At 42.4% G+C, this 27,719-nt stretch overlaps 1 protein-coding gene across 1 annotated transcript; it reads right to left on the bottom strand.

Annotated features, from left to right (window-relative positions):
• Positions 1–4,993: 4,993 nt before the first annotated feature.
• On the bottom strand, positions 4,994–8,296 carry DRD1 (dopamine receptor D1). The gene is made up of 2 exons (XM_067732814.1): positions 7,808–8,296; positions 4,994–7,713 (listed from the first exon to the last, which is right to left on the bottom strand). The coding sequence occupies exon 2, from the start codon at positions 7,205–7,207 to the stop codon at positions 5,867–5,869; it is 1,341 nt and encodes a 446-aa protein (XP_067588915.1). The 5' UTR covers positions 7,208–7,713; positions 7,808–8,296; the 3' UTR covers positions 4,994–5,866.
• Positions 8,297–27,719: the final 19,423 nt, after the last annotated feature.

The following is a 27,719-nucleotide window of genomic DNA, read 5'->3' as shown; positions in this document are numbered from 1 at the left end:
TTTGATGTGAAAATTAGGGATGTTGATGATGGTGCCCACCTCATAGGATAGGTGTGAGAATGGAATAAGATAATAAATGAAAGGCACATGGCGTGATGCCAGGTGGGGCTCAATAGAATGGTGCTACTGGCATCACCTGGAAGAAAACATTTGCTTTCTTCTTATACTTTACTTTTAAACCACTCTTTGATGATGGTTTATTTGCATACATGTTTCTACTTTAAGCTCCTCGAACACTGGGATAGTGTCTGATTCATTTCCAGCATTGGGCACATGGACTGAATCACAAAAAGTACTCACAAAGGTTACTGATGGTAAATGGCATCGATTCTATACATAAACACACATAAGAATGGGGGGAGCAGTGTCTGTGTGTATGCAATGACCTCTGGACAACCATTCAGACCTCAGGGAACTGCAGGCCTCTGAGACCACATGGGGATTCTACCCAAAGGTGTTAGAGAGAGCCTAGCAGACCTGCACACATACACCAAGCACTCCAGAAATAAATGTCCCTAGAACCGTGGCTCCCGTCTTCCCTGTTTTGACTTGCTTGTTCTTTCATTCATTCAACAAAGTTCTAACGAGCGATTCCTATAAGCCAAGCAGTGGAATATAGAGAGAAAGGGAAACAAAGTAAGGTCGTCTCTTGCTCTCAAGAGACTCATAATCTAGGGAAAGAGATAAGGAAGTAAGGAGATTATTTCATTCCAGCACGGTCAACTCTTTGAAAGAAATAAGAGAAGTAGTAGAAGCGAGAAGAAATTACCAAGGAAGGCCTTCTGCAATTATGCCCTACTGAATCTTAAAAGATCAGTAGGAACGAGCAAACAAAGGTAACAGGGAAGGGTGTTCCACGCAGAGGGGACGGCATGCGCAAAGCATAAAGACAAGGAAGGACCTCGTACACTCCACAAGCTGTATGAAGTTCAGAACCTCTGTAGAGAGAGTGCTGGTGGGGTAGTGGCCATAGATGTGTCTGCATAGACCACCAGGGGTCTGCTCATGAAGGGCCTTACATGAGTTTGTTTGTTTGTTTTTCCTGAAAGTAACTGGGAGTCATTGACGAATGCTAAGCAAGGGCATAACCTAATATTTGCATTTCGGAAATATCACGTCGTTAACTTTCTAGCAGCAAAGAGAACAGACTTGGAAAATCTATCAGACTCATATTTTTACCAGTAGTGGATCTCACATCTAGTATTGTCAAGCCAAAAAAAAAAAAAAAAAACAAATCTTAGAAATCATCTCCTCTAACCCACTTATTGTAGAGATGAAAAAACTTATTTTCAAGGGTTATAAGGTAGTTTATCCAAACTACTTATCTTTTCAAAAATTATTTAATGAAATTAAAAACTCTGCCCTACAATTCAGCTCTTCTAGGTCTCGCTACCACCTGTCACTTTGCTGGTGTTCCTGCTAGGTGGGCTCATTTCTATGGACATAGCTCAGGGCAGATCCTCTTCAATGACTGAAAATATTTACCCATGTTGAGAGCTGGTAGAATATATATGCTATGAGCTTGAGAAAAAATTTAACTGGTTTTGTCCATTTTCTCATAGTGATTAAAAAGTTAAACCCTTCTAAACCACAGATTATTCTCTGAGCTTCTAATACTATTTAAATTACAACTCCCAAATCTTGAATGATGTAACATACTCAAGTCCAAATGCTGCTTTTTTTAATTCGGTCCATCACATGGTAGTTACTTAACATGACAGAAGGCAACATGACTAGATTGGCCTGCTAACAAGATCTTAGAGGGGTTCTCTGTGCTGTAATGCTTCCCATCCCCTCAATCCTCCATAAAAATAAGCAGGTTGATTGTGTCATGTTTCTATCCAGGAAATCTCAAAGAAATCCACAGAGGTGTATCTAATCTATATAATGCTACAATCCCATGATCCACTGGGTTGGTTCCTTCACATGACCATGGTAAGCATATTGTGCAGAGCAGCAGGTCCCAGTTTTAACAGCCCAGAGCTAGGCTGCCATCAACTCATCATTCCTGAAACAAATTCTGCAAGGTAAGTAGATTTCATAGACTAAAACATCGTAGACAGACATATTTAGTTGATATCTAGTGGGAAAAAATTAAGGCAACTGTCTTAGCCATGCAGATATAAAAATCTACTTGCTTCTGGAATATCAGATAACCACAGCAAAAGAGAATGGTGTCTGGGAGAATTCCAAACTACATGCACTCTAAACGTCATTGCCATTTGCTTCAAGCAAACATGCAAGAATTCAAATGCATAGCAGCTCCATTATTAGTAATGCAGTAAATATTGTCATCAACCCCTTCCAAGTAGAGATCCTGCAAAGAATCGGTGAGCGCAAAGGTCTTATAAACATTAGCTTCATTTCAACCCTCACAAGAACCTGAATGTTTATTTCCATTTCACAAATGGGCAAACAGGCTCAGAGAGGTACAGACATTTGTTTAACTCTTACACAGCTTGAAAGTGGTAGCTACAATGTGAACACATCTCCGTCTGAAACAAATTCTGGACTTTCTTTGTTCCAGGCCCCCTCATGTGGACTGGATCCTAGGAGGTGGAAGGATCAGGCTGAAATGCCGCTGGTGCAAACCTGGGGAGAAATCGTGATGGAGCCCCCAGAGAGTACAGAGTTCAGAAAGTCCCTGAGATTAGACTACATACCAGTTTCTATTTGGAGTGACCCCCTCCACTGAAGAAGTTCATGCAGAGGTTTTGTTCTTCCCATTTAATGGATCAAGACAACTGAGGCTCACAGACCATGACTTGCTTAGATCCCCCAAAAAAGCCACGACTTTCCTACAGAAACTCCAAATCTACCAATGGGAGCCCAGGGCTCAGCATCCCTTCCTTAAGGCTTCTTGTTATTCTATCACCAGTAAGAGCTCTATATTTATTTGACCAGGAAAAGCATCTTCTTAGCTTGAAAGAGAAAAAGAACACCTCTTTTAAATTGTCTCTGTCTTGCTAAAGTGTCTTACATATATTTAGCATTATGAAGGCTCGTCACGATAGTTAAATGAAATGAAATGTCATACTTGAATTTTGTTTTTATGGTTGTAAATTAAATTCTCTGAAAGATGCTGTCAGTCAAATCAACATTTCATAAGATACCCTTTATCCATCCAACATGCCAGAAACCCAAAATACAGTCTCATCCACAGTGTCCTGAATTTTACAATTATTTAATATAATTTCTACATGTGTCTTTATTTTTCACTCTGCCAATGAAATACATGGTGAAGGCTTTTGTCCCATGTTTCACTGGTTGGACCATGACAGCCCTGAGCATCTTAGCTGATGTTGCCGGACCACTAATTACAGAACAAAATTAAACTGCAGAGAATCAAGATGTGCAGAAAGTTAGGAAGCAGAAAGAAAAGGCATCATGCTTTATGCGTGTTCATTCTAGATATGTTCATTATCTGCCAAAGCCTGGGGAAGGCAAATATGGAATTCAAAAAGACACCATCTGTTGTGTGATGTTCCAAATTATAAACTTAACCCTTAATTTCCACATCACCTGCTGTTCAGTCATTCTCCTTCTTTGGGATGAAAGGAAAAGGGGGCGGTTAGCATATGAACTAAGCAGGTTTAGCAGGATCGATGAAAGTGACCTGTAAGACTTTTTGCTCAGCCCAGCCTCACAACCTGTGTATTTTTTTCCTAAAAGTAATTCTTGTTAGATTTTACTCTTAAACACTACACATACAGTGGTTGCCATTAAGCTGAGGGTCCACGATCACGCATAGCCAGCCACATTATTTTCTGTAATGTGTAGGTTATTGAAAACCTCTGGGCTCTTAGAAAGTAAAAACAGAGATTTTAGAAATCTTTCAAATCTGGGAAATGAAGAGTAATTCCTCGAGCAAAGAAGGATTTCTTTTTGGGAAAAAAAAATTTTTTTTTGAGACAGAAGGTAAACAAGAGTATATAGCCCAAATCAACTTCCTATTTAAGTATTCAAAGGAAACACAAGGCATACGTAATAGGAGAGATTGCCACTAAAAAGGAAAAAAGAAAAGTAACGTATCCTTGAAAATGCCCATGTTTTCTTACGTGTAGATCTGAACTATCCTAGTTTTTAAAACACATTTAACAAATGCATCACAACTCATTCGTGGTTGATTTGAGTTCACAAAATAATTTTATTATATGTAAGAAAGCATACAGGCAATAAAATTAAGAAAACATTCACAATGCATAAATAACACAGACCTGATGCAGGAGACAGTTTTCAGTAGATATCTTTCTTATTACCCATTTCATCTAAATGTTAAGTCAGTTGCTTATCAACAAGAATACTTTGTAAACATTTCCAAAACATTCTCTTGAACTGTCCCACATGAATTGGTATCTGGCAATAGAGCCTTAGGATACTTTTTACAGTCCAGGTGATGACACAGAAACTTGATGCCAAAGCACAGAGAAAGGGCTAATATTCGTCAAAAGAGATGCTGATGGCTTTGGTGTGCTTAACATACGCAAAGAGAAGGGGTCTCCTGTCTTTTCTACCAACAGAAGAGTCTTGCCCAAGGATGACATTGAGGCACCCTCTGTTAGTTAGTATACCATTAACATTTAGACTTTTTAAAAAAATCAATTCTAAGTTCAGATTAAAGCACTACAAAAAGGAACCCCACTGAGTAGCTTGGCTGGTAAGATGGAGATGCAGGATTTGACTTTTGTCCATGGGTGAGACTGTTGTGACACACGAGCTAAGGAAACTCACTGTCTTCATTACACATCTCTAACCAGGACAGTCATTTATTTGGCTCAGAAAAGCTATCTGACACAGGAAATGAGAAAAGACAAAGAAGGCCAATTATTTTACATAAATACAAAGCGGCATATACTTTTTATTACCACCTAAGATCATATATTTCAAGTTGGATTCTTCTTAAGCTAACTTTTATTTCAAATATTTACAGAACTGCAAATCATTCTCCTGGGAAAGTCTTTGTCACTTAAGAAATTTTGAACACAAGAGTAGCTATGCTTTTTTAAATCTTTCAAAATCTTTTGAGGAGAAAAAAAAAAAGCAATCACAGCATTTGTCAGTTCTCACCTCGTATTTATTTGTTCCCATGAATTTTAAGGAATCATCACAACTTCTTTGTTTTTTTTCTATTAGACTTCGCTGTGTTTCTGGAAGTTATACATGAGCATTTAGACTCTCAGAGAGTCTATGTGTTTGTTTCATCAGCTTATAAAGTGCTAGTTAAATGGACAAAAATGCTATTGTAAGATTTCAGATAACTCATTCATTTACCCTATTAAATATGATAAATATAGATTTATTATAATAAATTAAAAATATCCATATAATACAATAACTAAATAAACCAATATCAACAAAGCATCAACTCTGGAAAAAAAAATCCCATTCCTACTGTAAGGCTCAATTATTTTTTAGGAATAATTTATGAAGGCATGCACCTACCTTTACAATCTGAAAACTTTGCTTGGACCAGTGTTAGCACCTGTTTGTACACAGCAAACTCAACCCTTCTCACTTCCTTCTGGGAAAGATTTAATATTTAAGTGAAGCTGTTCATTGTTGATTCTTTGCCCTGTTTCTTAAGTCCTAAGATAAGGCTCAGTTTCTAAAAATAATTTTGGAGCCAAAGACACGTCCCTTATGAACACTCGCTTCACTTGTGTCCCTCTTGATTCGCTATGAACAACACAGAAAACACACTGGCATGTAGATTAAAATGTAGTTAGTTGTGTGTTGAGGGGAAGCAGCAGAGGAGGGCTCGCCCGACATCGGAGTCTCACCACACCTTAGTTTCTTCACAGCAAGCCCCAGAGAAGTCTCCTCTAGCTTCTGGGATGAGCATGTCTGCTAGGATTCATTTCGGAGTTCAGGTCGGATGCTGTCCATTTTGTGTGACGGGCTGGATCTTCTCTAGGGAGACATCAGTGTCATAGTCCAAAATGACAGACAGGGCTGGGGAGAGCTTCTCCAAGGGCTCAGCTATTCCACCCGCCTCTGCCTTCTTCAGGTCCTCAGAGGAGCCCACGGCATGTGGGATCAGATACACCAGATTGCAGTCCTTGGAGATGGAACCTCGAGGCTCGTGATGGCTGGAAAACACCACAGCCCCATTGTTATTGATGCTAACCGTCTCTATGGCATTATGCGTCGCCGGGCAAAGTCTGTAGCATCCTAAGAGGGTGGAAAATGCCTTCCGAAAATCAGCATTAAAGGCATAAATGATGGGGTTCAAGGAGGAATTAGCCCACCCAAACCACACAAACACGTCAAAGGTGATGGAATCGATGCAGAAGGGCTGGGTCTCCCCAGACCCACAGAAGGGCACCATGCAGTTCAAGATGAAGAAAGGGAGCCAGCAGCACACAAACACCCCCATGATCACAGACAGAGTCTTCAGAACTTTAGTCTCTCTTTTGAAGGACATCTTGAAGGAGCTTTCCGGCTGAGAACACTCCACGGGGTTTCCATTACCGGTAGTGGTCTGGCAGTTCTTGGCATGGACTGCGGCCCTCTCCAAGGCCGAGATGCGCCGTATTTGTTTCTGGGCGATCCTGTAGATCCTGGTGTAGGTGACGATCATGATGGCCACAGGGATGTAAAAGCTTATTAGGGAGGATGAAATAGCATAGGTCCTGCTCAAGCTGGAGTCACAGTTGTCGGTGGTCTCATCCAGGGAAGTGGCATTCCCATCAGAGGGGCTTGTGGGTTTCGCCTTGTGCCAGCTGAGCTGCACCGGAATGAAGGAGATGAGAACAGACAAAGTCCATGCCACGCTGATCAGAATGAAGGCTGCCTTGGGGGTCATCTTCCTCTCATACCGGAAGGGGCTAGAGATGGCCCAATACCTGTCCACGCTGATCACACAGAGGTTGAGGATGGACGCGGTGGAGCACATGATGTCAAAGGCCACCCAGATGTTACAGAAGGACCCAAAGGGCCAGAAGCCAGCGATCTCAGCCACCGCTTTCCAGGGCATGACCAAGACAGCCACCAAGAGATCCGACACGGCCAAGGAGATAACGAAGAAGTTGGTCACCTTGGACCGCAGGTGTCGGAACCTGATGACGGCAGCACAGACCAGCGTGTTCCCCAGGAGTGTGGACAGGATGAGCAGCGACAGGAAACAGGCTGTAAGGATGCGGAAGGAGAAGTCCCTCTCCACCACCATCCCGGCGCCGTCCATGGTAGAGGTGTTCAGAGTCCTCATCTTCCTGAGGGAGAGCGCAGAGGGGGATCGGACACCCCTCAGTTTCCTAAGCAGGGATCAGGGGTTGGTCAGACCTACAGGAGTCCTCGCTGGTCAGGCAGCCCCTTGCACAGCCCCACTTGCTCCCCTGGGTGGAGGACCTCACCAGCATTCCATTAGAGGGCTGCAGCAATTGTGTGGCAGGAGCCTGCCCTTGGCAGTCCAGATCAGCCCCTTGGAAGCTCCCTCTTGCTCTCTACAACTGTCTTCTGACTCCCTTGCTCCAATTCACTGTCACGGGGACCAGTTGGCCCTTCAATGCCCCATGGAAAGCACTGGCTTTTTAGCATATTCTAAGCTATCAATCCAGAGACTCCCAGTCTTCTGACGAGCTAGTCAATTGTCGTCACATTTCAGGGCTGTTGTCTTTCTGGTGGCGACAGAGAATTCTCCCCTTCTGAGGCGCAGCTGAAAATACATGCCTTGCTCCTCCAAGCCCCTGGCTCTGCACCAGCTCCCCCAAAGCTCTAGAAAGCAAAGAGAAAGCAAAGGACGTTTGCCAAGATAAGCAGATCGCATCTTTACTGTCAAGCCCAATCCAACCCCCTCTGAACCACGTACCTTGCCTTGGGGTTGTCTCTCTCCAAGCCCCCAGGAGCTCGGGGAGAGCGGGCTTCGCGAGGCGCCCGGGAGGCACGCCTCAGTCCTATCCTGCGCGCGCAGCTGGGGTTCTGCTCCCGATGCGCAACAGTCGCCGGAGCGGGTTTGGGAAAAGGATCCTGGGCCAGGTCCACAGAGAGCTGGCGCTGCCCCCACTGCCTCCAATGGCTAGAGATGGTTCAAAGCGGACGAGACCCCGAAAAATGCCCCCGGACGCTTGGAGCTTCCTTGAGAGAGGGCACCCCCAGTATTAGTCACCTGGGCAGCTTCTTTGCTTCCCTTCTCCGGAAAACGAGCGCCCGGGCGCCCCTCGAGTGGCCTCTGGTCCCTCGGGGAAGAGCCCTGCGCCTTCCCGCGGAACTGCCCGCTACCTGCCAAGGAGCCCGTGAGAACACGAGGCAGGGAAAGCCGAGCTGGCACCGGCGGGCGCACGGGCTGGCCAGGTTCCCTCGGGGCACAGCCCACCCCCCCCCCCCGCGTCCCTCCCCTGCCCTGGAGGCGGGCTTCGCTTGACAGGCAGAGTTACTGGCGACAGCCCCACGTGGTTCCCCCGGTTGGTGCCGCGGGCGAAAGGGGTGGGGGACGTCCAGGTGAGCGCTCGCCCGCCCCGGGTTACCCCGCCGAACCCCGGGCCCCTGGCACTCGGGACAGCACCCGACAGGGGCCCGCGAGAAAAGATCCGATGTTAAAACCTCAAATGAGCCCTAGTCGCCGGAAAGCAAAGCTCCGCCCGACACTCAGCGCCTCCTGGGGTCAACCCGAAGCCTTTCCCAAAGACCAAACGGAAGCAGGGACAGCGCTCACTCTCCCACGGACACCAACCACTAGAACAGCGCGCCCAGGTCCGACAGGCGCTGCCTCCAAGTGCCCCCCAACTAGGGTGAGATGTGCCTTGCGGGCGCCTCTACTCACCGCTCGCCGGGAGGCTCTGCGCAGCAGCGCGCCTGGCCGGTGCGCTCCGCTGCGCCCAGAGGGCTCTCACTTCGCGCTCAGCTGGGGTAGTGGGCTCGTCCACGGCTGCGGTCAAGGCCGGACTGCAGCCAGTGTCCAGCGCCCGGCGAGCGCCCCAACCCCAGAGCCACGCGCTCAGCGGGCCCGGGGCGCCCTCTGCCGGCGGTTTTGGCTTCCAGTGCCCCGACTGCGCTCTCTCAGGCACCAACCTCACCGGTATGGGCTCCAGCATCCACGCGGGACCCGCGCCTGGACCCACTCTTCCCTGACTATGACCGCCAGAACCTGGGAAAGAGGACTCCTCTGCTTGAAATCCCCTAAAAACTGACAAAGGTGAAAATTTTTCTTTTGCTAGCACTGCATTCATTGAGCCACTGTATTTTCCTGAGCTTCACTACGTACCAAGAGCGACAGGGTAAGCAAGATACAAGCCTTACTCTCAAAGAGTAAACCAGAGAGAACTCGCCTTATGTCGTCCACCCTTTAAAGAATCCCTCCTCATAAGCCTCCTCATCTTCACTTTGCCGGAGTGGAAAATCAGGTTCAAAACACTACCCAAAGTTGCACAGAGTTAATGACGGTGCCAGCTGCCTGACTCCCACCCGCGTGTTCTTTTCACCTACACGCCACTGCCTACTGGGAACTCTGAGTCTAGTGCGGGATCCGGCGAACTAAATAATTACCCACAGAGCTAAAATAGAGGAAAGGACAAGATGGAAGCAAGAAGGCCTGGTGGAGATGATTGTCCCTGAGCCCCTCCCCTGCTGCCCTGGGCAATGCCTCACAGGACAGACTTCACTGCTGTAAATGGCGAGATCACGGCGCCTTGCCGTGCCTTCCTAGGCGTGGGGAATCCGTTAAGCAAGCAGTTTCCACGTCAGACTGCCAGGCTTCCTGTCCCTACCCTGCCGCTGCTGGCTGCGTGTGCCCTCTATCCTCTCTGAGCTTGGTTTCTTCCCCTGTAAAATGGTGATGACATAACAGGATTGTTATAAGTATTAAATGAGATGATATTTATACACGGCTTGGCACGGAGCCTAGGACCCAGTCAGCCCTTTCCAGGTAGGCACCCCTGAGGGCTCATTAGAAAACCTATAGACTTATCTCCTTGAGAACCTCGCATCACACTGGAAGGCACAATTTTCTCTGTAAAAACCCTGACCCTAAATAATAATTCCATTCAATTAGCCAGTTCAAACTGCACCTTGATTTTAAATGAAAGAACCGCATTACAGACAGCAGACCCTCCTGTGCCTCTGTTACCAGCTCTGTTCTTCCCCCCTCAGCCCTACTGTCACACATATTGACACCATGGGTCATGAGTCATGGTCACAGTTACAATTTTTGCCACAAACCTGCCCAAAGAACCACACGCTTATAGAGTCTTAAAGCAATGCTCAACATAACACTTCCAGATCATTTTCCTTAAGGTAGTCATTCCCCAAGCTTCCTGGCTTTATTGCATCACAAACACAAGTGAAAGAATATGCTTCTGGTTCAAGACAGTCATGTCAGCCTTAATGTTTAACTCCTCACATTCTACCCACCCATCCTGGAGTGTTTCCACTGCAATTACCCAGAAATACACAGGTAGCAGAAATTCAGCATTAACCCTGGAAGGCAGGAAAGATTGGGGGATGGGGGTCCTTTCTCCGGGATAAAAGGCAGATAGGACTGAACTGAAGGAAGGAGGTCTCCCTGGGATTTTTCATCTGGAAAGAAACCCCAAAAGAACACACTACAAGATGGGGGTAACAGGGCCTGGAGGCCAGAACAAGGCCAGTTTGAGGGGTAAAATTTCTGTCTAATGATTCCCCTGAGAAATACCGCCAATGCCCGAGTCCTCCCAGAGTCAATAATCCTGGCACTGCCCTGCCCACTGCTCTTTATATTAAAGCCCCGTGACAACCGGTCTGATCTCAGGTGGCATCACATTCAATGAAACACAGTTCAACAGCTAAAAGATATTTGACATGAAATTTAAATATGAACCGAAACCTCGTTGGCTGGAAATGACGTTCATAACACATTTCGTATCCTTGTTACTCTCAGGCTCAACAGCTGTTCCAAAAAAAAAAAAAAGCCTTTTTTCTTTGCTTGAAAAATTCCCTAAATTCTTTCCAAACTATCCCACACTGACCTGCGTTTTTTTCTCTCAACTCATTCACCTGATAGGTCTAGGTGATCAAATCAGCATATCTCACTTTTGTACTGGTTGAGAGGTATTTCTTGTACAAGTAAATTTCTGCCATTTTTACTTTTAGACCATCCAATTTCCTCCTTCCCCATAACATAAAAAAAAAGAAAAAAGCTCAGGAATGCAGCTACAGAAGGAGGGAAGTCTCTGTGAACACCTAACAGGATAATTTTGTTTCCTGTCACTTAAAAAACAAAAGAGTGGGACAATTTTTTACGATTCCAAGACAGACCCTTGAGTTTTCTTTCTGGCAAACTTAGGTCACTGATTTTTGAACGTCATTGCTGAGGGAACAGGAAAAAGTAAAATGTAGCTTAAATCTCAGGGTTTTTTTCACGTTGCAGAGTGAATTTCAGACGAACTTAACAATTTGGCTAGAGGTTTGGGGTTTTTTCCATATTTTCTCTCTTGAAGCCCAGGTGAAACAAAACTTTCCATTTTGTTCTGTAAAAATCTCCCCCACAAGCATCAGGAACCAAATATAAATGCAAGCAGGTATTAGCATTAGATCATGCTGGGAATGTAAACCCTAACACAAAAGCACATTTGTTTCCCAAATTGGCAGGTCTTTTAAGCTGTATGGTGATTTATGCGCTGCAGGGAGGGGGAAGTTAAAATGATGCTTTTCAACAAATTTTTATTGGAGTTTGTAAAAGTAAATGAATACAGAAGGCACGCTATCACAGGGGAGCTTAAGCTCATAAAAGACTAAATAAAACAACTGAACTGTCAAGTATAACAAATGAGATACTTGGGAGGCTTTAAGATTATTAAAGCTAATTTTATACCCGAAATGATGGCTTATAATGTTAGTGAAAAGAGATGAAGCTTGGCTCACCTTGACTGAGTAACTAGAATGCTTGTTTTAGACCATAAATATAACCTCTGAAATTCCTGATCCCGTGTTGGGTTTTCTTCTCCTATAAGCTTATTATATGATTCAAAAATCAACACTGTTAAAAATTTTTTAATCTACAAATACCGCTTTGAGTAGAGGTTGAGAGGTAGTCCAGCAGGCATAATGTGTGTTTCTTATTGTCGTGCCCATTCTTGGTTCGCTTTTTCCTTTTCCTCGTTTTCCGACTTCTGTAGATTTACCTGAGTAGTTTTTATGATTTCTTTTTATCTCCTTCATTGCCTTATTTTCTGTAATTCTTCATTTTGCTATTTTCATGGTTGCTTTAGGGTTGACATCATATACATGTGAAGATATATAAGATATAGGTACAGACATACCCCGTTTTACTGCTTTTCACAGATATTGCATGTTTTACAAACTGAAGGTTTGTGGCAACTCTGTTCCAGCAAGTCTTTCGGTGCCATTTTTCTAACAGTGTTTGATCACTTTGTGTCTCTGTGTCACATTTTGGTAATTCTTGTAATGTTTCAAGGTTTTTCATTATGATTATATTTGTTATGTTAATCTGTGATCAGTGAAGGCTCAGATGAGGGTTACCATTTTTTAGCAATAAAGTATTTTTTAATTAAGGTATGTGCAGTGCTGTTTTAGACATCATGCTGTTGCACACTTAACAGACTACAGTATAGTGTAAACGTAACTTTCATATGCACTGGGAAACCAAAAATTCATGTGACGCATTTTATTGCGATACTCACTTTATTGTGGTGGTCTGGAACTAAACCCACAATAACTCTGAAGTATGCCTCTATACATCTTATATCAGACATATGTATGACATATATGATAGATCTATGTAAGATATAGATTATGTCATATCTTATACATCTTTCTCACAGACTATCTTCAAGTGATTTGATACCATTTTGTGTATAGTTAAGAAACTTACAATAGAATTTTTCCATGTCTTCCCTCTCAATCTTTATGTTGTTTTTGTCATACATTTTACTTCTATACATGATATAAATTCCAGAATACATTGTTATAATTTTTCTTTAAATAGTCAATTATCTGCAGCACTATTTACAATATCCAAGACATGGAAACATCCTAAATGTCCATCGACAGATGAATGGATAAAGATGATGTGATATATATATATACAATGGAATACTACTTAATCATAAAAAAGAATAAAATAATACCATTTACAGCAATATGGATGGACCTAGAGATTATCATACTAATTGAAGTAAGTCAGAAAGAGAAAGACAAATACCATATGATATCACTTATATGTGGAATCTAAAATATGACACAAATGAACTTATCTATGAAACAGAAACAGACTCACAGACATAGAGAACAGACTTGTGGTTGCCAAGGGAGGTGGGGGCCGATTGAAAGTTTGGGATTAGCAGATGCAAACTATTATATATAGAATGGATAAACAACGATGTTCTACTGTATAGCAAAGGGAACTGTATTCACTATCCTGTGATAAACTATAATGAAAAAGAATATGAAAAAGAATGTATATATACATGTATAACTGAATCACTTTGCTGTACAGCAGAAATTAACACAACATTGTAAATCAACTATACTTCAATAAAATAAATTTTAAATAAATAAATAAATGGCCAATTATCTTGTAAAGATATTTAAATAATAAGAAAGAACAATTATATATTTACCTGTATAGTTACCTATGTACCACTTCTGACAATCTTCATTCTTCTGTAACTAGATCCATATTTTCATCTGTTATCATCTTTCTGCTTGAAGGATGATCTTTAACTTTTCCTGTCGTACAGATCTGCTGGGGATGATTCTTTCAGCTTTTATATCTCTGAAAAGTCTTTAATTTGCCTTTGTTTTTGAAAGATATTTTTACTAGGGATAGAATACTGGATTGACGGATTTTTCCTTTTAGTGTTTTAAAAGCTTGGACCACAGTTACCTTACTTGCATTGTTTCCAGGGGAAAATCTGATGTCACCTTCATCTTTGTCCTTCTATATGGAACACATCTTTTTTCCTCTGGCCACTTTTAAGGTTTTTTTTCTTTATCATTGATTTTGATCAATTTAATCGTGATGTACTTTAGTGTAGTTTTCTTCAAATCCTTGGTGTTCTAGGGATTTGTTGAGATTCTTAGATCTGTGGGTTTATAGTTGTTGTCAAATTTGAAAAATTTGACCATTATTTTTTTCCAGTATTTTTTTCTGTCTCCCCTTTTCTCATTTTCTTCAGGTTCTTCAATGATATGTATATCAGACTGCCTGGGGTTGGTCTACAACTCACTGATGCTTATCCTATTTTATTTCCTCTCTTTTCTCTGCATTTTCATTTCGGATAGTTTCTGTTGCTATATCCTTGAGTTCACTAATATTTTTTTTTTTCACTGTCTAACCTGTTGTTAATCACATCCAGTGAATTTTCTATCTCAAGTTTTGTAGTTTTCTTCTCTAGAAGTTCATTTTGTGTCTTTTTTATATCTCCCATGTTTCTATGTAACATTCTGAATGTATGAAATATAGTTCTAATAATGGTTTCACTGTCCCTCTTTGCTAATTCCAACCTCTGTGTCAGTTCAATTGATTGCTTTTACTTATGATGGGTTGCATTTTTCCAATTCTTTTCATCCACGGTAATTTTTGACTGGATGCCATACACTGTGAATTTTATCTTGTTGGGTACTGGATCTTTTTATATTCCTACAAATATTCTTGAGCTTTGTTCTAGAACAGATTTAAATTACTTAAAAACAATTTTATCCTATCAGGTATTTGCTTTGAAGGCTTGTTACGTAGAACAAGAGCAGTGTTCAGTCTGGGACTAATTATTTTCCATAACAGGGGCAAGATTCTTCTGTGTACTCTACCCAATGCCCTGTGAATTATGAGGTTTTCCAGTCTGGCTGGAGGCAACAAGCACTGTTCCTATAATCTTCACACTCCCATTTCCTCACATCATATACTGATTAGTTTCCTGCTGAATACTCTAAGGGACTCTGAAGATCTCTGGAGTTCTGTCTCTCTCTCTCTCTCTCTCTCTCTCTCTCTCTCTCCCCCCCAGGTCTCTCCTTTCCAGTACTCTGTTCTGTGACCTCTAGCTGCCTTGGTGTCCCTGGACTCTCAATTCTGTCTCCTCAACTCCAGGAGTCCACCAGACTCCACCTCTGCTCCCCTTCCCCACACCATGACCTGGAAATTCTCTTGAGTCAGTAAGCTGGGGCAGTTGTAAGGCTCACCTCACTTGGTTCCCTGCTCTGAGAGATCACCGTCCTTTGTTGTATGATGTCCAGTATCTTGAAAACCATCATTTCATATATTCTGCCCATTTTGTTGCTTGTTTCAGATAGGAGGATCAATCCAGTCCCTATTACTCTATCCTGTCTGGAAATAGAAGTCTCAACTTTAAAAATTTTAAGTCTAAAAAGGCAAAGGAATCAAGCCAGAAAGGGAAATTGGGATTGGAAATGAAGATTGATTCAGCAATACTGATTTTCTTCTTCTTCTTCTTCTTTTTTTTTTTATGCTACTGACCCACCTATATTATGACTCCAGTGTTCTCCCTCTTCCCCCATCTAAATCCCTCAGTCTTGAGAGATATATGGAGTCAGTTTGGCCCAGCCTGGCCTTCTGGGGTTGTGGACAGAGTCAATGCTCTGAGAAGAGATGGAATGGTTACAAATGCCATCATGCATTCCGTAAATATTTCTTGAGTGCCTATTATTGGCCAGGTACTTTTCTAGGCACTGGAACCACAACACTGTACAAAATAAACATTCCTGTCCTCGTAACATTTATATTCCTGTGCTAAATGATAAATGCCTTTTGTACAACACAATATAGAATTGCCATGAGTTTCAATTTTGTTGAAAAAAAATGAATGCCCTTACTGGCAAAATCATAATCTAAGCTAAGATAAAATATGGGCTCATTCAGAAAAACTGTTTACACTATTTAAATATAGAATCTATTTAAGTCACCTTGGAGAGTCTTCTTTAGGCCATTTACAGAAAACACAAAGCCCAGGGGAGAGACTTTGCAGAAAAAAATGCTGAAGCAGGCTCTTAGGCTGTAAATCAATGCTCTGTGAAGACACAAAAGATACTAATTCGTCTGTTGGGCCTATGAGGTAATTTATGATTAGAGGACCCCAGAGAGCAACCTTCAATTCACAAAAGAATTCATGAGCTGAGGCCTTTCCTCCCAGCCTATCTCTGCCATTGGTTAAGTTATTGTCCCTCCTGACAATGTAATCACTGGTCAATCTAAACCCCCAGCTTCATGTGTCCCAGTTCTGTGAGAAGGTCACATGGGGCTGCAGTGGAAAGAAATTGAGTCAGACAGACTTGGATTTGAACCTTGACTCTACTATTATAATAGCTAGCTGTGGGAACTTAGTTAAGTTTCTTCACCTCTCTGACCTCTTTTTTCTACCCCTTGAAAATGCAAATACTACTATTTACCATGCAAGGCTGTTAAGAAGATTGAATGATATTCTGTCTATGAAATATCAGGTAGGTAGACAAAGATCAGGAAATGTTACCTCGCTTTACATTCTGTCCTAGCAAAGGTTGTTCGTCATGCATCTTTTGTTGGGTTTACCAGCCCAGCACACATTTCACCTTCTCCTGGTAAAAACATCCCAGATTCGGGGGAGCAGGCGGGGGGGGGGGGGGGCGGCTGGTTACGTGTTCCTTACTGACTACATTCTAGTGGTCTGATAAGGTAGACTGCCCCTCTGTAGCTAAGAGGATGGACACATGACCTGAAGATGTTTCGCCCCTGAGATTTGAATCTTACACAGAGTGACAAAGAGACTGAAAACATTTGGTTGTCACTCATCCCATCAGCATCACCTTGACCAGATTGCTTCTGTTGTGAGACTATCCCTATAACTCTTCCTTCCAGGACCATGGGTGCTCTGCTCTCTGTCTATTCCCAAGCCTGTTTCTATGGCCTCCCCTCCATTCAGTGTTACCTTTCCAGTGAATTTCCTTTTGCTTAGGTTAGCCATAGTGAATTTCTGTTGCTTACAACCAGATAGCTCTATTTGATCAGCAGAATAAAAAGGAAAAAAAAACATGTTTTATGTTTTATTTGGATTCAAATCAACTAGAGCTACCCTTTTTACTTGCCTAGCCAGCAAGGAGACAAATTATACATAGAGGTCTCAGGATTTTTCCTAACTAACGAAAGAGCCTATTTAATTTGTAGTGATGAGTCCTCCCAATGACTTATTTCATTTACAGCCTTCATTCCCTATAACCAAGATATTTAACAGATTAAATGAACAATACAATGCATTACCTGCTTCTAGTGGGAAACACCTTGCCCCTGATCTCTAGAGTTGCTCTGGCCACCTCCACCTGGCATCCTTGGGGCCAGCATGTACTCAATGCCCACATTTTGGACATGGGGGTTTACCTGATTGGCTACTTCTCCAAAGAGTAGAAGCACCTTTCCCAGCTTCAGGAATGTAGATAGGGGGACCAAGGGTGACTTCCCAGAGGAGACAACACCTAATCTGATCTTAAAAGAAAGGAAGGAAATAATCCAGATGAAGAAGGAGGGAAAGGTATGTTTGGCAGAGGGGCCAATATATGTGAGTGATGGTGATGGGAGAGGGTGCGGGGAATGATGAGAGAGGAAGTTGGAAGATTGGAAGAAATATAAAGAGGAGGGCCCACCTCTGCTTTTGAAACTCAAGCAATTTTAAGGTCAATATCCTTTTATTTAGAGACTTATTGGGGGGGTCTCAAATATAACCAACAGGACTTGTGTTCATGGGGCAGAGAAAGTAGAGGCAGAAGCCCCCCATATCTCAGTAGCTCCAATTTGGAAGAGATAGGGAACATGGAGAAGGGTCCAGAGAATGGTCAACAACCTTGACCAAAAGTTTCCTCTCCATACCTCCTATAAGTTGTGTGGCCCCAGTCTCCAGCCACCGACTTCTCTGGAACTACTGTGTCACCAACTGCTTACTCAACATCTCCACCAGGTCATCATAATTGTATCCTTTATTAAACTTATCATCTTTCTCCTTGCTGCTCCTCTTGTGATTCTTCTCTTGGTGACAGATACCTCTCCTCCCCCAGATACAACAATGGAAGCCGACACATTACCTGATGTCTTTATTCCCTTCTTCTTCCCATTTAAAATCATACACTCTTTTTTATTCTTTTTCTGAGATCCATGGAGACATCTGCTCCCTTCTCTTTGTTTCCAAAACTACTGTTCTAATCCAGGTCTCAATATTTCTCACTTGGTTAATGCAACCAGCCTCCCAATCATCATCCCAGTATATAACTTAATAAGTTGTTAAGTCATGGGTTATGTGTCTCTAGTCTTCAGAGACGCCTTGTGAAAAGGAATTAGTAGGGATGAGCAGAACCTTTAATTGCTCCTCCCATGCTCCTACCTGATGCTACTGGATATGGTAGCAAATATCATACATTACTTGTCCTTTTCTCTAAAATATATTATTTCTGTATATGTTCTATTGGCTCTTAGATTTCTTTAAGCAACACCTTATTGGATTCAATTCTAGCAAAAGGAATTCTACTTGCAGCTTTTCAAAAGAAACCCTCCTAATTCAAGCAAAGGAACAACAACAAAAAAAGTTGGTGTAGCTGCACTTGGAGATAAAATCCTAAACAGTACAGCCTTTGGGGAAAAAAGTTTAGATAAATACGGAGACAGAAAACATTTAAAAAGAATAAAATTCAGTTTTCTGTTTAGAAAACAGCAAGGGCCCTCAATTGTCCACAAAAGTCTCTTTGGAGATACCTGGACTCAGGGTCTTTCCTGTTGAATGTTCTTTTAATCTCTCAAGGATTTTCATAGTGATTGGCCATCATCAGGCACACTCTTCAAATTGGTATCTATTATTCCTGTCAGGTTCATAAACTGCCATTGTTCTTTACCAGAAAGAACATTCAACCAGAAAATTCAACCCTGTCTCTTTGTTACAAAGGCAAATAATTGGATGAATCTGATGGATTCCTTTTCTTCAAACAGTGAATGCTCATGATTAGGGTTCTGTCTCTGGGTGTAGTGACACCTCTAGTTTTTGTTCACCCAGCACTTTCCTCCCCTGCCTATCATGGCACTCACTTCCCCTGACCACATGGGATGAGCACAGGACCTACACTACCATGTTCAGACTCTTCTCAGGCATCTGAAATTTGAGTTGGAGACACAGAAGAACAAAAAGAGGTCAGAGCTGTCTTTTCAACAAATGTTTTTGGGAAATCTGGATATCTACATGCGAAATGATAAAGTTGAACCCTCACCTAGCACCATATAAAAAAATTAACTCCAACTGAATCAAAAATCTAAAAGGAAAAACTAAAACTATAAAACTCTTAGAAGAAAATATAGGGTGAAAACACATGACAGTGGATTGGCAATGGATATCAAAACCACAGGCAACAAAAGAAAAACTAGATAAATTTGAATACATCAAAAGTAAAAACGTGTGCATCAAAGGACACTATCAGCAGATTAAAAAAGCAACCCACAGAATAGAAGAAACTATTCACAAATCATATTTGATAAGGAATTAATATCCAGAATCTATAAGGAACTCCTACAACTCAAATTTTAAAATAGACAAAGACTTAATTAGACATTACTCTGAAGAAGGGATACAAATGGCCAATAAGTAAATGAAGAGATGTTCATCACTAATCTTTAGGGAAGTGCAAAACAAAATCGCAATGAGATACTGCTATCATCAAAAAGCAGAAAATATCAAGTGTTGGCAAGGGTATGGAGAAATTAGATCCTTTGTGCATTGCATTGCTGATGGAAATAAAAATAGTGCAGCCAGTATGGAAAATATTGTGGCAGTTCCTCAAAGGTTAAAAATAGAATTACCATGTGATCCAACAATTCCACCTCTGGGCATATACCCCACCCAAAATTGAGAACAGATACTTACACGCCCCCTAAAAATTGACTCAAACAGATATTTTCACACCCCTGTCCTTAGTAACATTATTCACAATAGCTAAAAGATGAAAGTAGGACTTCCCAGGTGGCGCAATGGTTAAGAATCAGCCTACCAATGCAGGGGACACGGGTTCGAGCCCTGGTTCAGGAAGACCCCACATGCCGTGGAGCAAGTAAGCCCGTGAGCCACAACTACTGAGCCTGTGCTCTAGAGCCCACGAGCCACAACTACTGAGCCCGCATGCCGCAACTACTGAAGCCTGTGGGCCTAGAACCCATGCTCTGCAACAAGAGAAGCCACTGCAATGAGAAGCCTGTGCACCACAACAAAGAGTAGCCCTGCTTGCCGCAACTAGAGAAAGCCCGCATGCAGCAACGAAGACCCAACTCAGCCAAAAATAAATAAATTAAATAAATAAATTTAAAAAAAAAGAAAGTAACCCATGTGTCCATTAAAATGTAGTATATATATGCAACGGAATATTATTCATTCTTAAAAAGGAAAGATTCTGACACATACTACAGCAGAGAGGACATTATGCTAAGTGAAATAAGCCAGTTAACAAAAGGAAAATTATTGCAGGATTCCACTTATATGAGATACTTAGGCTAGTCAAATTCATAGAAACAGAAAGTAGAATGGTGGTTGTCAGGGGCTGGGGGAGGGCAAATGGGGAGTCATTGCTTAATGGGGACAGAATTTCAAGTGAGGAAGAAGAAAAAAGTTCTGGAGATGGATGGTGGTAATGGGTGCACAACAATGTGGATGTGCTTAATGTCACTGAACTATACACTTAAAAATCCTTAAAATCGTATATTTTGTATTATGTACATTTTACCGCAATAAAGAGCACGGGAGATCAGAACTGAGCCATTAGATGGCAGCCTCCAGAGGGTGGTCTGTGAGTTCCTGCTGTTGAAACTCCAGTGCTTCCCTAGACCTTCCAAGGAAAGCTGGACCAGAGCTCTCTTTTCCAGTCTGTGAACTCCCATTATCCTCACTCTGAAGTCTTCTTTTAGCCTAAGGCATCCAGGATAGTTTTCTTTTGGCCAATAGATATTAACTGAAATGCTGACGTTCTGCAAAAAACGGTTGCAGCTATTTGCCTATGAGGAAGCATTGCTAATTTATTCTATGGAACAAAGACTATCTGCCATTAGATGAGCATCCTTTATCCACTCTGTTTTCACCTGTACCTGACACTTCAACCCAGGGTCACCTTGCATGTCCGGGGTCTTCAAACTGAAGATTTTTTTGACAGTACACTCATGTTTTTGTATTGGTTTCTCTCCAATATTCTTTCCCCTCTTCACCTCCCTAGATGACAGGCACCACAATCCATGGGCCAGAAAAAATTACCAACTTGCACTGGTCCTAATTCTTGGACATGACGTGATAGTCAGCACCCATGGACCTAGAGACTGTCATACAGAGTGAAGTAAGTCAGAAAGAGAAAAACAAATACCGTATGCTAACACATATATATGGAATCTAAAAAAAAAAAAAAAAAAAAGGTTCTCAAGGACCTAGGGGCAGGACAGGAATAAAGACACAGACGTAGAGTAGAGAATGGACTTGAGGACATGTGGAGGGGGAAGGGTAAGCTGGGACGAAGTGAGAGAGTGGCATGGACATATATACACTACCAAATGTAAAATAGATAGCTAGTGGGAAGCAGCTGCATAGCACAGGGAGATCAGCTTGGTGCTTTGTGTCCACCTAGAGGGGTGGGATAGGGAGGGTGGGAGGGAGAAGCAAGAGGGAGGAGATATGGGGATATATGTTTATCTATAGCTGATTCACTTTGTTATACAGTAGAAACTAACACACCATTGTAAAGCAATTATACTACAAAAAAGATGTTAAAAAAAAAAAGAAACTATTCAAACATGATCCCTATTTTATCCAAGATAAATGGGAGCCCAGAGAGGGAAAGTGATTTGTCCAAAGCCACCTAATGCACGAGATGGTAGAGTGAGAGTCTTGCAAGCCCTGTCTGACTCCAAAGACCATAATCTCTCTATGTTGGATAGAGGATGGCTGATGTTCTGTATATCAGGGGTAATTATTGCATCAAATACAAAAGAGTCAGGGCTAATTCTCTGAAATCACATTCATTGGCTTGGGACTAGGACTCATTATTTTAAAAATTGGATTTCTTTACTTAAAACATAAAAAGCAAATTCATCAAATGAAACAAAACAGTCAATATATCAACAGATGTCATTTTTTAAAAGCCAGATTTAGCAAGTTAATTAGAGAATATGAGACACAGTAGCAGAGCCAGAGATCACTAAGGTCCTCTTGGGTTAAAAATCACAAAACACAGCCAATGCCAAATGAAAGTTTCTGAATGAACACCAGTATAAAAATGTTGTTTTGTATTTGCTGCAATACAATAAATGTCAGGTTCACACACATACGTTCTAAAATGAAACACACACCAAAAGAATGAGAGCCAGTAAAGCAACAACGTGGGAAAGAAACTAACGTTTTTAGTGCCATCTATGGGCCAATCCTGGTGAAAGTTTCATCAGCCTTATTTTAAATATGAAGAAAGTGGAGCACAGTAATATCACGTATTAATAAAAGGCAGCTGGGATTCACACAACCCTCATTCTATATGATTGAAAAGCATGGGCTCTTTCTATGTTTTTTCATGTTTATGTGGTCATTCATTCGATAATAATTTATCAAAAATCTATCATAGGCCAGGCCTCTGTGATACACACATACAGACACACACACACACACACACACACACACACACACACTGTTTTTAGATAAATGTGGATTTGTTTACAATTTACAGCTGTAGTCATTGCTGTGAAAGAAAACAAAAAGAGGAAATAAAAGAGAATGCAGGTTGGGAATGAACTTTTTGGTAGCTTATATTGTTGTTCCAAATATTTGCTGCCTTTCCCTGGAAGAATATTACATTTCCCCAGCTCATTGACTTTAGGCTTGCCCTGGGACTTATGGTGCTTCCCTAGGGGAGCGTTATACATCCCCACCCTGTTGTACTCAGGAGTGTCCATGCAACTTATTTTGACCAATAGAATGTGGCTGGAAGTCATGTGTGTTTTTGTCAGGCAGATGCCTTAAAACCAGTTCAGGGTTTACCATCTCTATTCTCTCTCCCCTGAGTCCAGCAGTGTCCCAGGTAGAGACTGTGATCAGTCTGTCCCAGAGTGAAGCCTTAGTGGATCAGAGCTGCAGCTGACCCTTGGTAGACATGCCTTTGTTGTAAGTCACTGAGATCTGGGGCTCATTTGTTAGTGCAGCATAACATACCTTACCCTGACTTATATACCCTCTTAGAGGGTGGTCAGTGAAGACCTCTTTGAGGAAGTGACATTTGAGATGAGTCCTGAATGCAGGATCCTGCTAGGTAAAGAGCAGGAGAGGAGAGCTTCCCAGCAAGGATAAAAACAGGCAGTGCACATGCCCTAAAGTGGGAAAGAACTTGGCATGGCCTCCGTGTCAAGAGCTGATGAGAGTGGTGAGAGATGAGGCTGAAGAGATGTCTGAGCTGAGCATAAGGAAGTGGGAGCCAAGGGAGGAGGCTGGATTGCATTCCATGTGTGATAGGAAGCTGCTGAAGGATTCCAAGCAGGGGAATGAAGTGATCAGATTCAAGTGTTTAACAGATTTCCCTATAATCTATAAAGCAGGAAAGGAAGCAGGGACACCAAGTACAAGGCTATTGCGTTGTCCTGTTAAAGTTGTGTTCTTTCTGAATTGTGTTCCCCCCAAAATTATATGTTGAAGTCCTAATCCCAGTACCTCAGAATGTGACCTTGTATAGAAATAGGGTCATTGCAAATGTAATTAGTTAAGTTTAGATGAGGTCATACAGGAGTAGAGTGGGCCCTAGTCCAATATGACTGGTATCCTTATAAAACAGGAAAACTTGGATACTGACACGTACACAAGGAGAACACCATGTGAGGAAGGCAGATGTTGGGATGATGTTTTTACAAGTAAGGGAATGACAAAGACTGGCAGAAAATCACCATGAGCTAGGGGAGAGGTATGGGGCAGATTCTCCCTCACAGCCCTCAGAAGAAATCAGCCATGCCAACACCTTGATCCCAGACTTCTAGTTTCCAGAACTCTGAGACAGTAAGTTTCTGTTGCTTAAGCCACCCAGTCAGTGGTATGTTGTTATGCAGCCTCAGAAAACGAATATAAGGACAGAGACAGTGGTATCTTGGGCTGGAGTGATAGCTTTGGGGATGGTATAAAAAGCAGATAAATTCAAGATACACTTTGTAATTTTTTTGTCAATTTCTTCTGATTATATTCCATTATTACAAGATATTGAATATAATTCCCTGTGTTATACAGTAAATCCTTGTTGCTTATCTATTTTATGTGTAGTAGTTTGTATATGTTAATCCCGTACTCCTAATATGTCTTCCCCCCACCTCCCCTTTGGTAACCATAAGTTTGTTTTCTATGTTTGTGAATTTGCTTCTGTTTTGTATATAGAATCTTTTGTATTATTTTTTAGAGTCCACGTATAAGTGATATCATAGAGTATTTGTCTTTCTCCCTTCACTAAGTATAATGTTCTCTAGGTCCATCCATGTTTCTGTAAATGGCATTATTTCATTCTTTTTTATGGTTGAGTAATATTCCAGTGTGTGTGTGTGTGTGTTTATACAGCATCTTCTTTATCCATTCATCTGTTGATGGACACTTGGGCTGTTTCCATGTTCAAGATTCATTTTGAAGGTGGAAAAGACATGATTTTTTATTGGGTTAGACATAGATTAAAATGGAAAGGGAGGGGACTTCCCTGGTGGTCCAGTGGTAAAGAATCTGCCTTGCAATGCAGGGGAACGTGGGTTCGATCCCCAGTCAGGGAATTAAGATCCCACATGCTGCAGGGCAACTAAGCCTGCATGCCCAAACTACTGAGCTCACGCACCTCAGCTAGAGCCTGCATGCCACAAACTACAGAGTCCCTGTGCCTTGGAGCCTGTGCGCCACAACTAGAGAGAGAAAACCCTCACACCACAACTAGAGAGAAACCCACACACCACAATGAAGAGCCTGCATGCTGCAATGAAAGATCCTGCATGCCTCAACCAAGATCTCGCATGCCGCAACTAAGACCCGGTGCAGCCAAAAAAATAAATAAAATAAAATTTTAAAAATGGAAAGGGGGCTTCCCTGGTGGCGCAGTGGTTGAGAGTTCGCCTGCCTATGCAGGGGACACGGGTTCGTGCCCCGGTCCGGGAGGATCCCACGTGCCGCGGAGCGGCTGGGCCTGTGAGCCATGGCTGCTGAGCCTGTGCGTCCGGAGCCTGTGTGTCCAGAGCCTGTGCTCCGCAATGGGAGAGACCACAACAGTGAGAGGCCCGTGTACCGCAAAAAAAAAAAAAAAAAAGGAAAGGGAGGAATTAAAGAGGAAATTATTGAAATTGTACATCAAGCACTCCATCCAATGCTATCATGAAGAATTGCTTTCTTCACAGGAGTCCTGTGGTCCTCTGTGTCAGTCGGGTCCCCTGGGAAGCAGAGTTGGGATTGGGAATACAATAGAGGGAATGCCTGTGGAAGATAAAAAGGGAAGGAAGCAGAATTGGACAGAGTAAGTACTGTGATGCAGATCTGACAAAGTTGCAGCCCACTCAACCCAATGGGGAGCTTCAGAACAAAGACTTCCCATCACAGGAATCCCGCACTGGGCAGAAATAGACAGGCCCTAGTGTTCCCACTGTGCTTGGTCATCTTCCCAGAAAGAGTGTGACCTCTGCTTGAACATGAAGGCAGATCCTAAAGGCTCTAACTAGAGGCTGTCAACTGCATTCACTCCTTGCAGTAAAATAACAAATTCTTTTTGAAGGGAGACCCAAGAAGGGCACCATGCCCTGTAAGGTTGGAGTTTTAGACATATCTTACAAATTAGGAAATAGAGGCTCAAAAATCTTACTTTGAAACTTTTCTTTGAGTGAGAGTACATAGAGTTTGGCTGCCATCCTCTAATGGCCTGGTGTCTGTCAAGTTCTGGTTAGTACTTATAGCAGCCACTGCCAGCACCCATCCCAAGTCCCTCCTATAGCTTCTCTCTCTGGGCTGTAGCAGATGAAGAACTAAAAACTACATTTCCCAAAATCCTTTGATGATAGGGTACAGGAATGTGACCTCTTTTCAGCCTGCCTGACATATCCCTAGACGTGGATGTTGCAGTGAGCAAGGGAAGGTGGGCTGCCAGCAGATGAGAGGATCACCTGGTGAGCCCTGTGGCAGAGGCTGTCAGTCCCCAGCACCACAGGGTTTTTTCTAGAACAGTCCTTGATCTGTTTCTCCCAACTGCGTTTTTTTCCTGGACATGCCTTCCCAAGGCTGATTCTTCAAACACCCTGGAGGCGTGCAAACTTTCTAACATCCCTTAACAAATGCCCTTCTGTTTAAAATAGGAGGAGGGGCCTCTGTTGTCTGCAACTGAGAATCCTCAGAGAGATGGTACTGGGTAAAGTACACTAGGCTGTAAGGGTACACATGCACCATTCAGCAGGGAAATGGAACTTAGATCCAAAGGCATTTCCCAAGCTCTGGCACACTTCAGAGTGGCGTTCCTCCTAACTGAATCACACACAATTTGGCCTTTGCAGCGTATAGACAATATTTTAAAAATCAGTTACACACCTCACAGTGTTTTGGTTAAGAGAGTCTAGATGCTTTCAGGTCTGCTAGAAATTTCCTTGCAAGAGCCAGAATTTCTTTCCAGCTAGATGTAAATTAACTTCAGCATCTCTCAACAAAGCAAAATAATAGTGCTGGAAATGTGGACTTAGCTACAACACAGAAAAGCTGCTCACAAGGTTTTTTTATTCACGAGCCCTTTTGAAAACATCTCTTTTCAGTCTTTAATGTAAGTCAGAGAAAAAATATGGTCATCTCTCCCTATTGGACCACCACAAGCAAATCCTAGACAATTTTCTTCCAGTGATTTTTCCATACTGTGCAACAGCTAAGAACATCAAGGGCTGACCTGCAAGCCCATCATAGTAATGATCTCTTCCTGTGCTGGTGCAGATGTTGTACAGAACAGTAATAAATTAATGAGAGGGAAAGGCATGCTCCAAGTGGGAGAAAGTGGCCCTGCCACTCCTCCCCAACCTTTGTCTCCTCCTCTCCCACCTCACAGGGTCAATGTCAGGAATTCACTGAAAAAACTGACAACTAGGAAGCTAAGACGAGGTGATCTGAAAGGCCACTGAATTGAGACAAAGAACAGGCTCAGAGGACACCCCTCCCTGAAGGAGCCATCTGAGAAGAACCTTGCCCAGCACACCAGGACCACACTACCCCCAGGACACCTCAGACACAATGGTGCTATCCCCAAGGCCTCTTGATCAAAAGCCCCTACTCCAGTAGGGCTGCAGATATAGCATTTCCTGTCTCCCAAGAATCTGGTCTCAAAAATCCTGTTCATTGGATTAAAAAACTGTAGTATATTCACACAATGGAACACTACTCAGCAATAAAAAGGGATGAAGTACTGCTACATGAAACACTGTGGATGGATCCACAGTCATGCTGAGCCAAAGAAGCCAGACACAAAAGGCTAGTAGTATATTACTCCATTCATTTGACATCCTACAGGAGACTTAACTAATATCTACTTCAAGAAAACAGAGGAGAGGACAGACAGCAGAAGCAAGAATAATTACAAGCCTGCAGCCAGTAGAACAAAAACCACATTCACAGAAAGATAGACAAGATGAAAAGTCAGAGGGCTATGTACCAGATGAAGGAACAAGATAAAACCCCAGAAAAACAATTAAATGAAGTGGAGATAGGCAACCTTCCAGAAAAAGAATTCAGAATAATGATAGTGAAGATGATCCAGGACCACGGAAAAAGAATGGAGGCAAAGAT

Source organism: Pseudorca crassidens, chromosome 3 (assembly GCF_039906515.1).
Source record: "Pseudorca crassidens isolate mPseCra1 chromosome 3, mPseCra1.hap1, whole genome shotgun sequence".
Lineage (NCBI taxonomy): Eukaryota > Metazoa > Chordata > Mammalia > Artiodactyla > Delphinidae > Pseudorca > Pseudorca crassidens.
The sequence above is the reverse complement of the archived record's forward strand: the minus strand, read 5'-3'. Positions and strand labels throughout refer to the sequence as shown.

Bases quoted from the DNA above. Each gene is read 5' to 3' on its own strand.
- DRD1 (XM_067732814.1), bottom strand. From the start codon at position 7,207: ATGAGGACTCTGAACACCTCTACCATGGACGGCGCCGGGATGGTGGTG.